The sequence below is a fragment of the Macaca mulatta genome, chromosome 16 (assembly GCF_049350105.2).
Source record: "Macaca mulatta isolate MMU2019108-1 chromosome 16, T2T-MMU8v2.0, whole genome shotgun sequence".
NCBI classification, from domain to species: domain Eukaryota; kingdom Metazoa; phylum Chordata; class Mammalia; order Primates; family Cercopithecidae; genus Macaca; species Macaca mulatta.
In genome coordinates, this window is record NC_133421.1 from 67,510,585 (window position 1) to 67,525,818 (window position 15,234).

Consider the following 15,234-nt stretch of genomic DNA (forward strand, 5'->3'; position numbering starts at 1 on the left):
TTATCTTTTAGAATGTTTAATTGAACTTAATTTTTTTAAGGAGATGGAGTCTGGCTTTGTTGCCCAGGCTGGTCTTGGAACTCCTAGGCTCATGATCCTTCTGCCTCAGCCTCCCTAAGTGCTAGGATCACCAGCATCAGCCACCACACCTAGCCAGTTTTTTATTTTATTTTATTTTTGAGACAGAGTCTAGCTCTATCACCCAGGCGGAAGTGCAGTGACATGAGCTTGGCTCACTGCAATCTTGCCTCCCAGGTTCAAGCAATTCTCCTGCCTCAGCCTCCTGAGTAGCTGGGATTACAGACCTGCGCCACTACACACAGCTAATTTTTGTATTTTTGTAGAGATGAGGTTTCACTATGTTGGCTAGGCTGGTCTCAAACTGCTGGACTCAAACGATCTGCCTGCCTCTGCTTCCCAAAGTGCTGGGATTACAGACATGAGCCACTGTGCCTGACCTTCATTATAATATTTTTTATATTTGAATGACATTTTGAAAGAACTTGTGTACACATTTTTAATTTGATCCTTATGGTAACACTGTGAGATAGGCAGAGCAGACATATTAGACCTGTTATAGATTAAAGAACTGAAGCTCAAAGGTAAATTGACCTGCTCACAGTTTTATGTCTAGTAATGGGCCAGAACTATGTCTGCAAACTAAGTCTTCCCAGTTTGTATGCTCCTCCGCCTCCCTCCCAGCCTCTGGCCCTGGCCCCACAGACCACACTGTAAATCCCTGGGACTTAATCTTGTTTCTCTCAACCTAAGCTATTTTTTCATAAAGTCATAAAAACCAATTAAACGTAACCATTTATCAGTAAACAAAATCCTTAATTAAAAACATAATGATCAGAATAGAAATTCGATTAAGGAATTGTTAACTTGTTAGACATTATAATGATATCTACACTGTTTTTTAAAAACTTCTTATCTTTTAGAGGTACATACTCAATTATTAATGGGCAAAAGGATGGATGTCTTTCAAAATAATCTAGTAGGGAAACAGTATTGCTGTAAACCTTTGGTTACAGCAAATTGGTCCTGAGTTGATAATTGTGGAAGAAGCTAGTTCATAGGTCCATAGGGATTCATTATATTCTCTCTACTTTTGTATAGATTTAAATTTTCCCATAAAAATACTTTAAAAAATAGTCTGGGTGCGGTGGCTCATGCCTGTAATCCCAGCACTTTGGGAGGCTGAGGTGGGCCAGGAGTTCGAGACCAGCCTGGCCAACATGGTGAAACCCCTTCTCTACTAAAAGTACAAAAATTAGCTGGGCGTGGTGGCACGTGCCTGTAACAGTCCCAGCTACTCCAGAGGCTGAGGCAGGAGAATCGCTTGAACAAAGGGAAGCAGAGGTTGCAGTGAGGCGAGATCATGCCACTGTATTCCAGCCTGGGTAACAGAATGAGACTCTGTCTCAAAAATATGTCTATATATTAAAAATAATAGGCCAAGCATGGTGGCTCACGCCTGTAATCACAGCACTTTGGGAGGCCAAGGCAGGCGGATCATGAGGTCAGGAGATTGAGACCATCCTGGCTAACATGGTGAAACCCCATCTCTACTAAAAATACAAAAAAATTAGCCGGGCGTGGTGGCAGGCGCCTGTAGTCCTAGCTACTCGGAAGGCTGAGGTGAGAGAATCGCTTGAACCCAGAAGGCAGAGGTTGCAGTTCGTGCCACTGCACTTGAGCCTGGGCGACAGAGCGAGACTCCATCTCAAAATAGATAAATACAATAATATAAAATAATTAGATTATTATAGTTTGGTTAAAACATTAGTTGACTACTGTCAGTTACTTGTTGGGGCAGAAGTGGGGAATGCAGGGGTATATGTCAAATGAGGATAGCCTTGAGTTGATTATTGGTTTAACTAAGTGTTTATTACTTTCCACTTTTATATATGTTTGAAATCCCCCACTTAAAAAATTAGTACAAGGCCAGGCACGGTGGCTCATGCCTGTAATCCTAGCACTTTGGAAGGCCGAGGCGGGTGGATCATGAGGTCAAGAGATCGAGACCATCCTGCCTAACACAGTGAAACCCCGTCTCTACTAAGAAGACAAAAAAAAAAAAAAAAATCAGACGTGGTGGCAGGCACCTGTAGTCCCAGCTACTTGGGAGGCTGAGGCAGGAGAATGGCGTGAACCCAGGAGGTGGAGGTTGCAGTGAGCTGAGATCTCGCCACTGCACTCCAGCCTGGGCAACAGAGCAAGACTCTGTCTCAGAAATAAATAATTAATTAATTAAAAAAATCAGTAGATTGTAAAAAAAACATAGTAACTTGGATGGAGGGCGTTGAATGCTACCTCTGTGTAGTTTCTTGGCTAGTGTTTTGGCCTGTAAGTTCCTTTTTTTTTTTTTTTTTTTTGAGACAGGGTCTCGCTCTGTCGCCCAGGCTGGAGTGCAGTGGCCGGATCTCAGCTCACTGCAAGCTCCGCCTCCCGGGTTTAGACCATTCTCCTGCCTCAGCCTCCCGAGTAGCTGGGACTACAGGCGCCCGCCACCTCGCCCAGCTAGTTTTTTTGTATTTTTTTTTAGTAGAGACGGGGTTTCACCGTGTTAGCCAGGATGGTCTCGATCTCCTGACCTCGTGATCCGCCCGTCTTGGCCTCCCAAAGTGCTGGGATTACAGGCTTGAGCCACCGCGCCCGACCGGCCTGTAAGTTCTTAAAACTGAAAGAAAACCTAGGTTCTCAAGTTATGACAACCCTCCTTCTGCAAGAAAAATGTAGAATGTCACTCTCAAGTCATACAAGAATACAAGTTCCCTGAGGACAGAGACCTTATCTCTCTTATCCATGTTGGTATGTCCTGCTACTAGTAAGGATTTGTTTAATTAACCAGTCATCATAAAGTACCATAAAATATTTAAGGATTTTACAAATGCTAGAGGATTTCTGGGAATTTGGTCAAAATTTAAATACTTTCAGCATACTTCTGTTTCTAATGTGGAAGTTCCTGATAGCTTCAAGAATAATTTTTGTGACTTAAGTACAAGTCTTTATGGCATGGTTTTAGCCTATCTCTCTTTCCTGAAACAATTCTATTTAACAGTGATGGTAAGTTCGATAAGAGCAGGGACAGTGTTTCTTTTGTCCTATGTCTCCTAAGCCCAGCCCATATTGGGTCCTCACAAGTTTTGCTGAGTGAACTTTTAATGCAACTTATAGAACCTTTTCTAATGTGTTTTTCTCTCTTTCCTACCAACCTTCTCAACCCTAGCCCCACAGCATGGAACCACAGGTTACTCTAAATGTGACTTTTAAAAATGAAATTCAAAGCTTTCTGGTTTCTGATCCAGAAAATACAACTTGGGCTGATATTGAGGCTATGGTGAGTGTTACTTTATTTTGTTTCTCCTTGGTTTAAGCGTGGTTATTTTTTCCAAAGGTAGCTATTTTTAGTAGTGTTGTTTCATAGCTGTAAAGTCTGTCATAGTTACCATTTCTGGGCCTTTTGGAAAATTGCTTTTGATAGGAGTTCAGTATTCATATATGAGATGTGCCCCAATAAAGGGAACCAACAAATAAGTTTCCTTTTGAACATTTTAGAAAGGGAAGGTAAAATTGTTTTTAGTGAGATAGGATTTAGAAAACCTTTTAATTTTAGAAACAGTATGAGGAATGAATTGCTGTGGGCTCCACCCCAACCAGGTCCCAAGGAAATGTTCTCTTGCGTGAGTGAGGATATAACTTGTGTTTTGCAAGAACCTATCGATTGTTTTTATTGCTGGGTCAGAGGTTGAGTATCTCAAAGTTGAGCAGGAAAAACTTTCATACCTGCTTAGACAGCAGTTCATCTGTTCTGTTTTTTTGCTAAGGCTTTTCCTCCTGTTGGTTTGCCCTTTGTACTCTTCTGTTTTTGTTCAGTTTGCAGTGGTGAATGTTTTACTTCCTGTGTTGATGTGTTTCTCTACTGAAAGAGTTTTTCCCTTTGGTAAAACTCTACGTTTACCTGGTTATATATCTGATGGTAACTAAAAAGGGAAAGAAATGGTAGATCTTGAAAGATGATCTAAAGTAGTTGTCTGCCTTCCAGCAAATACCTGAATCCTAACAGTGACAGTGAGACCCATCTCAAAAAAAAAAAAAAAATTGGATTCAGAAAGAAGTTAGATCTTGTTTGTGAAAAGATGTGAAAATCACAGTTATCTTTCTTTTCCTAGTAGTTAAATGAGCTGAGAGCTTGCCTTTTTTCTTTATTGTAAATTTTAAGTGTAAAAGTATAATACATGCCCATTTTAAGAAGAGAAACCATCTCAAGCAGTTAGTAGCCCTCCACTCTCCCTCCCCTCATCTGTTACTCCCACCTCTTTTGGGTAACCAATATTAACAGCCCTGTATGTACTTTACATTTTCCATGTTCATGCAGATAACATACTAGGATCATATTATAAACATTATTTGGCCGGGCACAGTGGCTCATGCCTGGAATCCCAGCACTTTGGGAGGCCCTGGCGGGTGGACCACTTGAGCTCAAGAGTTTGAGACCAGACTGGGCGACATGGTAAAACCCCATCTCTATTTAAAAAATACAAAAATTAGCTGGGCGTGGTAGCAGGCCCCTGTGGTCCCAGCTACTCTGGAGGCTGAGGTGGACGAATTGCTTGAGTGCTGGAGGTTGAGGCTGCGGTGAGCCAAGATCGAGCCACTGCACTCCAGTCTGAGCCACAGAGTGAGACCCGTCTCAAAAAAAAAAAAAACAAACCAAAAGATGCTTTTTGTTTTTTTCCCTCTTATCATGAAACTTCAGGAGGTATCCATCTATACACATAACTTATACACTGTTCTACAGGATAAACTCTGTCCTGTTACAAATGTGAGATTAATGGGTCACAAAGCCTTTTATTTGGAATTTTAATAGATTCTGCCAAATGCTTTGCAGAACAATCGTAGCAGCACACAGAAATACATGACAATGTCCTGAATTTTTGACAACACTGGATGTTATGACTTTAAAAAACGTTTGCTGTTCCCTACCCCACTCCCCCCTCAAAACACACACACACACACAGACACACAAACAGACACACACACAAACACACACACACACAATTTGCTATTCTGATGAGATGTCATCTCATTGCTTCAATTTGCATTGTTCTGACCACCAGAAAGTTTGAAAGTCTTCTGATGTGCTTGTTAGGTGTTCTGATCTCCTCTTCTCTGAATTTTATGTATATTTTTACCTGGGTTGTTAATTGTATCATTAGCAGTTTTGCTGATGTTCTGGGTGTGTCGCAGATACTAACCCTTTGTTATGGGTTGTTATGGTTGTTTGTTGTTTGTCTTTTGATTTTGTGGATTTTTTTAACTGTATAAAATATTTAATATGTAATGAAATATGCCCAGCTCATCCTTTGACTTCTGCATATATTATAACCTGCCTTTAAATGTGTATTTCTTTTGTAGGTAAAAGTTTCATTTGATCTGAATACTATTCAAATAAAATACCTGGATGAGGAAAATGAAGAGGTAAAGTATATTATGGTACTTATTGCTAGGTGTTCAGAATAGCAATCTTATGGCCGGGCGCGGTGGCTCAAGCCTGTAATCCCAGCACTTTGGGAGGCCGAGACAGGTGGATCACGAGGTCAGGAGATCGAGACCATCCTGGTGAACATGGTGAAACCCCGTCTCTACTAAAAAATACAAAAAACTAGCCGGGCGAGGTGGCGCGCCTGTAGTCCCAGCTACTCGGGAGGCTGAGGCAGGAGAATGGTGTGAACCCGGGAGGCGGAGCTTGCAGTGAGCTGAGATCCGGCCACTGCACCACTCCAGCCTGGTCGACAGAGCCAGACTCAGTCTCAAAAAAAAAAAAAAAAAAAAAAAAAAAAGAATAGCAATCTTATTTCTCCAGTGATATGGGCTTTAATAATTCAAAATAGTGTTTAGCTCATTTGTGTGGTGGTTTAAATATATTTGATAATTGAATATTCTAAGAAGACTTGCAGCATCTGAGATGGAATTGAGAAATGGAGAAGTAACATTGAAGAATATCTGAGATAACTTTCACTTTAAAAAAAAAAAAAAAAGGAAATGGGGTCTCACTATGTTGCTGAGGCCAGTCTTGAACTCCTGGACTCAAGCAGTCCTTCCACCTCAGCCTCCCAAAGTGCTGGGATTATAGGTGTGAGACACCATGCCTGGCCTGAGATAACTTTTTTTTTTTTTTTTTCCTGAGACAGAGCCTCACTCCGTCGCCTAGGCTGGAGTGCAGTGGTGCGATCTTAGCTCTCTGCAACCTCCAGTTCCTGGGTTCAAGTGATTCTTCTGTCTCAGCCTCCTGAGTAGCTGGGATTACAGGTTTATACCACCACGCCTGGCTAATTTTTGTATTTTTAGTAGAGACGGGATTTCACCATGTTGGCCAAGCTGGTCTTGATCTCCTGGGCTCAAGCCATTGGCCCGTCTTGGCCTCCCAAAGTGCTGGCATTACAGTCGTGAGTTACCACACCTGGCCAAGATAACTTTTAAAATTATATAGTGACCTTAAGTTCACATATAGCATAAGCTACCACTTAGTTTATAATAATACAAATATAATGACTAAGCTTTTTTTTTTTTTTTTAAAGAGACAGAGTCTCACTCTATTGCCCAGGCTGGAGTGCATTGGCATGATCATAGCTCATTGCAACCTAGAGCTCCTGGGTTCAAGGAATCCTCCCATCTCAGCCTTCTGGGTACCTAGGACATGCCTCTGCATCCGGCAAAATTTTTTAATTCTTTGGAGAGATGGGGTCTCACTTCATTGCCCAGGCTAATGGCTAAGCTTTATTGAGTGGTTACAGTGTGGCAGACTAGCAACAATACCATGTATTGAGTACATTATTATCATCACTGTTTTACCCATGAGGAAACTGAGGCACAGAGGTGAAAATAACTTGTCCAAACGCACAAAAACTTGGAAGTAGTAAAGTAGTGGTTCAGTCCATACCCTCTGGCTGTAGAACTCAAGCTCCTAACCGTTATATTGCACTGCCTCTTAATGTATCTGAAATAAAGGAGGGCACAGAAGATAAGCAATAACATTTCTTTATTTTTTTTTGAGACGGAGTCTCGCTCTGTCGCCCACGCTGGAGTGCAGTGGTGCTATCTTGGCTCACTGCAAGCTCCAACTCTTGGGTTCACGCCATTCTCCTGCCTCAGCCTACCAAGTAGCTGGTACTACAGGTGCCCACCACCACGCCCAGCTAATTTTTTGTATTTTTAGTAGAGACGGGGTTTCACCGTGTTAGCCAGGATGGTCTCGATCTCCTGACCTCATGATCCGCCCACCTCGGCCTCCCAAAGTGCTAGGATCACAGGCGTGAGCCACCGCGCCCAGCCTTAAAATTTCTTAAGTATTATTCATGACTAGCAAGTGATACGGAAAAGCTGAAGGCTTGGCCTGAGTTTTTGTCTGTCCTATGGGGCTGGTCCTAGTAACAGAAATGCTCAATTGATGAGACACTTATAATTCACTGTTGTTTTTTTTCCTTTTGTAGGTATCCATCAACAGTCAAGGTGAGTCCCTGAGAGAGTCTGTTCAGCCTTATTTAAAAGCCTTAATCTGCTCATTGAGGCATTTCTATTTGTACTCAAACCTTATTGCAGTATTAATTTTAGAGTTTGGAATTTGGTATACTATAAATTGACATTGCACTGGTGGACATTAGTTACATAGGGGATTTTATTGTATAGCAGTTTTTTGTGTATAGGATGATGCCTTTGAATGGACCCTAAGGACAGCTTTAACGGGAGGTTCACATATTTAAGATGCCAGTCCTCTGAAATTAATATGCCTCCCAGTTCAATACATATAAGTATTCCCATGGTATTGCATTTGTTTCTGACTTTGTATATATGTTAATATGAACTTACAAACAAGTGGTATTCCAAAAGTTTATTTATCAGATGTTCAGAGCTTGGAGTGCATTTTCCCATAGGAACCATGTTATAGTTGAAAATTAGTTTCCCAGGATAGCCCCTAAAATCTTATTTTAATCAGGTGAAATGATAGTATTAACACTGAACTCTCTTGAGTCCTGAGCATCACAGTGCCTAAACGTGAGGGACCTGGCTTGAGATTTTGTAACTGGAAGACTCCCAGTAGTGATGAAAGAGGGATTTAAGGGGAAGAACTGATCTACAGTAGATTCTGTTTGCAAGAAGAAGAGAGTTTGTCAGCAAAAGATAGTTGCTGTTCATAAACAATAAGCTAAGAATTCTTTAATGTCAGGATTGGCTGTATGTTTAAAAAAATTTTATTGTATATATTGAAGGTGTGCAACATGATGTTATGAAATACATATACAGTAATGCATCACTTAATGACAGGGATATATACTGAGAAATGCATCAATTAGGTGATTTTGTCATTATATGGACATCACAGAGTATACTTACACAAACCTAGATGGTATAGCCTACTACACACCTAGGAGATACGGTGTAACCTATTGCTCCTAGGCTGCAAACCTGCAGAGCATGTTACTGTACTGAATACTATAAACAGTTGGAACACAATGGTATTTGCATATCTAAACATAGAAAAGGTACAGTAAAAATGTGTCATTATAGTCTTATGGGATCACCATCATACATGTGGTTGACCACAATGTTACGTGGCAGTGGTTACTATAGTGAAGCAAATTAACATATCCATCATCTCATTATAGTGGCCCTGTGGTGCCCTGAGCCCTCCCCAGAAACCAGCCATAATCTACTTATTTAGCAAAAATCATGAATATACGATTATTTAACTATAATATGTTCCTCATGTTGTACAGTTCATCTTTAGGATTGGCTATACTCTTATAGAATTTTTGGTTCTTGAATGAATGAATGGATGTGTACGAAGTAAAAATAATTTAAAAATAATAGAATCTTTTGGGGTGTGTGAAGAAATATCATGTTGTATATTTTTTGTCCTTTTAGGAGAATATGAAGAAGCGCTTAAGGTAATGAGTATTTAGTCTCATATTCAAATAATGTAAAAAATATTATTGTGGGTTTGTTTTTTTGTTTTTGAGACGAGGTTATGCTGTGTCATCCAGGCTGGTGTGCAGTGGCACAATCTGGGGTTGCTGCAACCTCCACCTCCCAGGCTTAAGTGACCCTTCCTCCTCAGCCTCCTGAATAGCTGGAACTGCAGACACATGTCACCACGCCCGGCTAACTTTTTATATTTTTTGTAGAGACAGGGTTTTGCCATGTTTCCCAGGCTGATCTAGAACTCTTGGGCTAAAGCAATCTGCCAGCCTTGGCCTCCCAAGTGCTGGGATTATAGGTATGAGCCACTGCGCCTGGCCTAAAATATTTATTGACTGAAACTCAAACCTGAATTCCATTAGTTATGGGCAGAGACTAATAAGTATAAACACCATGAAACCTATTTTTAGGGAGACTGATGAGGGAGACACTCAGCAAAAGGCAATTCATAATAAAAAGGTCCTTCTCAGTTATAGTCCCATCTCTTTACTGGTCTTTGTGCTACTGTTCTAGTGTTTAAAAATACAAATATCTTGGCCGGGCGCGGTGGCTCATGCCTGCACTCCCAGCGCTTTGGGAGACTGAGGCGGGCAGATCACCCGAGGTCAGCAGTTCAAGACCAGCCTGACCATCATGGTGAAACCCCATCTCTACTAAATACAAAAAATTAGCCAAGTGTGGTGGCGCATGCCTATAATCCCAGCTACTTGTGAGGCCAAGTCAGGAGAATCATTTGAACCTGGGAGGCGGAGGTTGCAATGAGCTGAGGTCACGCCATTGCACTCTAGCCTGGGCAACAAGAGGGAAACTCCATCTCAAACAAAACAAAAACTCTCTAGAACTGTGCCTTGATGCCATTTTTGTTTTGTTTTGTTTTGTTTTTTTCCTAAAGAGACTGGGTCTTGCTATGTTACCCAGGCCAGCCTTGAACTCCTGCGCTCAAGTGATCCTGCTGCCTCAGCCTCCCAAGTAACTGGGACTATGGGTGTGCACCACCATGCCTGGTCTAGAACTATGTTTTCTGGTTCACATTTTTCACCTCTTTCCCTCACTCTGTTCTCTCCTTTTTTTTTTCCTTTGAGACAGAGTCTCTGTTGTTTAGGCTGGAGTGCAGTGGTGCAATCTTGGCTCACTACAACCTCCACCTCTGGGGTTCAAGTGATTCTCATACCTCAGCTTCCCAAGTAGCTGGGATTACAGGTGTGTGCCACCACACCCAGCTAATTTATTTTGTAGTTTTTAGTAGAGACAGAGTTTCGCCATGTTTGGCAGGCTGGTCTTAAACTCCTTACCTCAAGTGATCCGCCTGCCTCGGCCTCCCAAAGTGCTGGGATCACAGGCGTGAGCCACTGTACCCAGCCTACCTCACTCTGTTCTTTACAGCCCATACAATCTTATGTTTAAGGCAGAGGTGATAGCCACTTTTTGGACATGGAATGCTTTTTTTTTGTTTTTAGTTTCTGATTTTTAAAAATTTGTATGTTTAAGGTATAAAATGTGATGTTTCGAAATATGTATATGTTTTGAAATGATTACCACAATCAAGCTAATTAATATATCCATCACCTCAGATGTAGTTACACATTGAATCCTTTTTTCTTTTTTTTTTTTTTGAGACGGTGTCTCACCCTGTTGCTCAGGCTGGAGTGCCGTGGTGCGATCTTGGCTGAAAGCAGTCTCCGCCTCCCAGGTTCAAGTGTTCCTGCTTCAGCCTTCCTAATAGCTGGGATTACAGGTGTGCGCGCTACCGTGCCCAGCTAATTTTTGTATTTTTAGTAGAGATGGCATTTCACCATGTTGGCCAGGTTCATCTCGAACTCCTGACCTCAGGTGATCCTCTTGCCTTGGCCTCCCAAAGTGCTGGGATTATAGGCATGAACCACCTCTCACTGCCCCAAAATACTATTCTTTTTTTTTTTTTTTTTTTTTTGAGACAGAGTCTTGCTCTGTCGCCCAGGCTGGGGTGCAGTGGCCGGATCTCAGCTCACTGCAAGCTCCGCCTCCCGGGTTTAGACCATTCTCCTGCCTCAGCCTCCCGAGTAGCTGGGACTACAGGCGCCCGCCACCTCGCCCGGCTAGTTTTTTGTATTTTTTAGTAGAGACGGGGTTTCACCGTGTTAGCCAGGATGGTCTCGATCTCCTGACCTCGTGATCCGCCCGTCTTGGCCTCCCAAAGTGCTGGGATTACAGGCTTGAGCCACCGCGCCCGGCCTTATTCTTTTTTTTTTTTTTGAGACAAAGTCTCACTTTGTTGCCCAGGCTAGAGTGCAGTGGTGCCATCTCAGCTCATTGCAACCTCTGCCTCCTGGGTTCAAGCAATTCTCCTGTCTCAGCCTCCCGAGTAGCTGGGATTACAGGTGCACGCCACCATGCCCGGCCAATTTTCGTATTTTTAGTAGAGATGAGGTTTCACCATGTTGGACGGACTGGTCTTGAACTCCGGACCTCAGGTGATCTGCTCGGCTCAGACTCCCAAAGTACTGGGATTACAGGCATGAGCCACCACGCCTGGCCCCAAAATACTATTTTTATTGGAAAAGTAAATGCTTAATTATAGGACATATCTTTAAGTTTTTTGAGTTTTGTTAGTCTAGAATTAACTTTTTTGGAAACCTGAGTTAAGATTCCGTAAGTGATGTCTTATTTAAAAACCAATTAGAGGCCGGGCGCGGTGGCTCAAGCCTGTAATCCCAGCACTTTGGGAGGCCGAGACGGGCGGATCACAAGGTCAGGAGATCGAGACCAGCCTGGCTAATACGGTGAAACCCCGTCTCTACTAAAAAAATACAAAAAACTAGCCGGGTGAGGTGGCGGGCGCCTGTAGTCCCAGCTACTCGGGAGGCTGAGGCAGGAGAATGGCGTAGACCCGGGAGGCGGAGCTGGCAGTGAGCTGAGATGCGGCCACTGCACTCCAGCCTGGGCGACAGAGCGAGACTCTGTCTCAAAAAAAAAACCAATTAGACCGGGCGCAGTGGCTCACTCCTGTAATCCCAGCACTTTGGGAGGCTGAGGCAGGCAGATGATGAGGTCAAGCGGTCGAGACCATCTTGGCTAACATAGTGAAACCCTGTCTCTACTAAAACTACAAAAATTAGCTGGGTGTGGTGGCGCATGCCTATAGTCCCAGCTACTCAGGAGGCTGAGGTAGGACAATCGCTTGAACCCGGGAGAGTTTGCAGTGAGCCGAGATCACACCACCGCATTCCAGCCTGGTGACAGAGCAAGACTGTATCTCAAAAAAAAAAAAAAAAAAAAAGAAACAAACAGAAAAATAGTAACCCAGTCAAGGAAAATCTTACCTAATTTGCCATCTTAAAACCTAGTTTTATGGGGTTTTTTGTTTGTTTTTGTGGAATAAAGCAACACAGTACTTTTGTGGTTTTAATAACAAAAGTTCATGACCGGCCTGGATAACATATGACAAAAAATTTTTTAAATTAGCCAACAGGCATAGTGACCCAAACCTGTAACCTGAGCACTTTGGGAAGCCGAGGTGGGTGGATTGCTTGAGCCCGAGAGTTCGAGACTAGCCTGGGCAACATCATGAAATTCCACCTCTAGAAAAGTACAAAAATTAGCCAGGTGTGGTTGTACGCACCTGTAGTCCCAGTTACTCAGGAGGCTGAGGTGGGAGGATAGTTTGAACTCAGGTGTCCAAGATCAGTCTGGGCAACACAGTGAGACTCCTGTCTCCAACAAAAACAAAAACCTTAGCCAGGTGTGGTAACATGTGCCTGTAATCCCAGCTACTCGGGAGGCTGAGGTGGGGAAGATCGCTTGAGCCCAGGAGACAGGCTGGAGTGAGCCACACACTGCATTCCAACATGGGCGACAGAGCAAATTGCCATCTCAAAAAAATAAAAATAAATTTCTAGGCCAGGCACAGTGGCTCACACCTGTAATCTCAGCACTTTGGGAAGCTGAGGTGGGTGGATCACCTGAGGTCAGTATTTCGAGACCAGCCTAGCCAACATAGTGAAACCCCATCTCTACTAAAAGTACAAAAATTAGCCGGGTATGGTGGTTGGCACCTGTATGTAATCCCAGCTACTTGGGAAGCTTAGGCAGGAGAATTGTTTGAACCCAGGAGGCGAAGGTTGCAGTGAGCCAAGACCATGCCATTACACTCCAGCCTGGGCAACAAGAGCAAAACTCTGTCTCAAAAATAAATAAATAAATAAATAAATTTCTAGTTAACATTCTTAGCAAAGAAATAGCAAATTGAGTGTAAACATTATATTTGTTGTTGGATTTAATAAAGCAAACACAAATCCCAGTATTTTCTAGCATAATTTACCACATTCTTCTGTTTTGATGTCTTTGAAATGTTATTTAGGAGAGGAGAATCACGTCGTATGTTTTTGTTTCATAATGTATGCTCTTAGATGGCAGTTAAACAGGGAAACCAACTGCAGATGCAAGTCCACGAAGGGCACCATGTTGTTGATGAAGCCCCGCCCCCAGTTGTAGGAGCAAAACGATTAGCTGCCAGGGCAGGGAAGAAGCCACTTGCACATTACTCTTCACTGGTGAGAGTCTTGGGATCAGACATGAAGAAGACCCCAGAGGATCCTGCAGTGCAGGTATGAAGGGTATGGCCCAGTCTATCCAATATCTTTTCTTTTTTTTTAAAATAAAGCTGAATAGGTTTCTTTATTTTATCTTTTTATTTTTTTTGAGACGGAGTCTCGCTGTCTCGCCCAGGCTGAAGTGCAGTGGCGCGATCTTGGCTCACTACAAGCTCCGCTGCCTCTCGGGTTCATGCCATTCTCCTGCCTCAGCCTCCCGAGAATCTGGGACTACAGGCGCCCGCCACCATGCCCGGCTAATTTTTTTGTATTTTTAGTAGAGACAGGGTTTCACCATGTTCGCCAGGAAGGTCTCGATCTCCTGACCTCGTGATCCGCCGGCCTCGGCCTCCCAAAGTGCTGAGATTACAGGTGTGAGCCACCGTGCCCGGCCCTTTTTATTATACTTTAAGTTCTGAGATACATGTGCAGAATGTGCAGGTTTGTTACATAGGTATACACGAGCCATGATGGTTTGCTGCACCCATCAACCCATCATCTACCTTAGGTATTTCTCCTAATGCTATCCCTCCCCTACCATCCCATCCTCCGACAGGCCCCATGTGATGTTCCTCTCCCTGTGTCCATGTGTTCTCATTGTTCAACTCCCACTTATGAGTGAGAACATGCTGTGTTTGGTTTTCTGTTCCTGAGTTAGTTTGCTGAGAATGATGGTTTCCAGCTTCATCTGTGTCCCTGCAAAAGACATGAACTTACCCTTTTTTATGGCTGCATAGTATCCCACAGTGTATGTGTGCCTCATTGTCTTTATCCAATCTATTATTAATAGGCATTTGGGGCCGGGCGCGGTGGCTCAAGCCTGTAATCCCAGCACTTTGGGAGGCCGAGGCAGGCGGATCACGAGGTCAGGAGATCAAGACCATCCTGGCTAACACAGTGAAACCCCGTCTCTACTAAAAAAATACAAAAACCTAGCCGGGCGAGGTGGTGGGCGCCTGTAGTCCCAGCTACTCGGGAGGCTGAGGCAGGAGAATGGCATAAACCCGGGAGGCGGAGCTTGCAGTGAGCTGAGATCCGGCCACTGCACTCCAGCCTGGGCGGCAGAGCGAGACTCCGTCTCAAAACAAACAAACAAACAAACAAACAAAAAATAGGCATTTGGGTTGGTTCCAAGTCTTTGCTATTGTGAATAGTGCTGCAGTAAACATATGTTTGCATGTGTCTTTATAGCAGAATGATTTTTAATGCTTTGGGTATATACCCAGTAATGGGATTGCTGGGTCAAATGGTATTTCTGGTTCTGGATCCTTGAGGAATCGCCACACTGTCTTCAACAATGGTTGAAATAATTTACACCCCCACCAACAGTGTAAAAGCGTTCAGTTTCTCCACATCCTCTCCAGCATCTATTGTTTCCTGACTTTTTTTTTTTCTTTTTTTTTGAGTCAGAGTCTTGCACTGTCACCTTGGCTGGTGTGCAATGGCACGATCTCAGCTCACTGCACCCTCCACCTCCCAGATTCACGCGATTCTCCTGCCTCAGGCTCCCGAGTTGCTGGGATTACAGGCGCACACCACCACACCTGGCGAATTTTTTGTATTTTTAGTAGTGACAGGGTTTCAGTATGTTGGTCAGACTGGTCTCGAACTCCTGACTTTGTGATCCACCCTCCTCAGCCTCCCAAAGTGCTGGGATGACAGGCGTGAGCCACCAAGCCCAGCC

General features: G+C 43.3%; 1 protein-coding gene and 1 long non-coding RNA gene across 51 annotated transcripts in view; both read left to right on the top strand.

Annotated features, from left to right (window-relative positions):
* The window catches only part of NBR1 (NBR1 autophagy cargo receptor), a 55,122-nt gene that overhangs the window by 16,044 nt on the left and 23,844 nt on the right, over positions 1-15,234 (top strand). For 10 of the 50 annotated variants that reach the window (XR_013406859.1, XM_002800493.4, XM_077971853.1 and 7 more), the window contains 5 exons: positions 3,233-3,343; positions 5,422-5,484; positions 7,497-7,515; positions 8,929-8,951; positions 13,368-13,565. Coding sequence is in view for 48 of the 50 variants with exons in the window: in XM_002800493.4 (XP_002800539.2) it covers positions 3,242-3,343; positions 5,422-5,484; positions 7,497-7,515; positions 8,929-8,951; positions 13,368-13,565 (405 nt within the window). In the remaining 2 variants the exon portion in view is untranslated. Of the gene's footprint in view, positions 1-2,548; positions 2,670-3,232; positions 3,344-5,421; positions 5,537-7,496; positions 7,536-8,928; positions 8,952-13,367; positions 13,566-15,234 lie in introns of all 50 variants that reach the window. The other 40 variants (XM_077971867.1, XM_077971866.1, XM_077971864.1 and 37 more) reach the window with 16 other exon arrangements.
* LOC144335746 (uncharacterized) lies at positions 9,568-12,254 on the top strand. The gene is made up of 2 exons (XR_013406877.1): positions 9,568-10,182; positions 12,078-12,254. It is a non-coding gene; the product is annotated as an uncharacterized LOC144335746 (long non-coding RNA).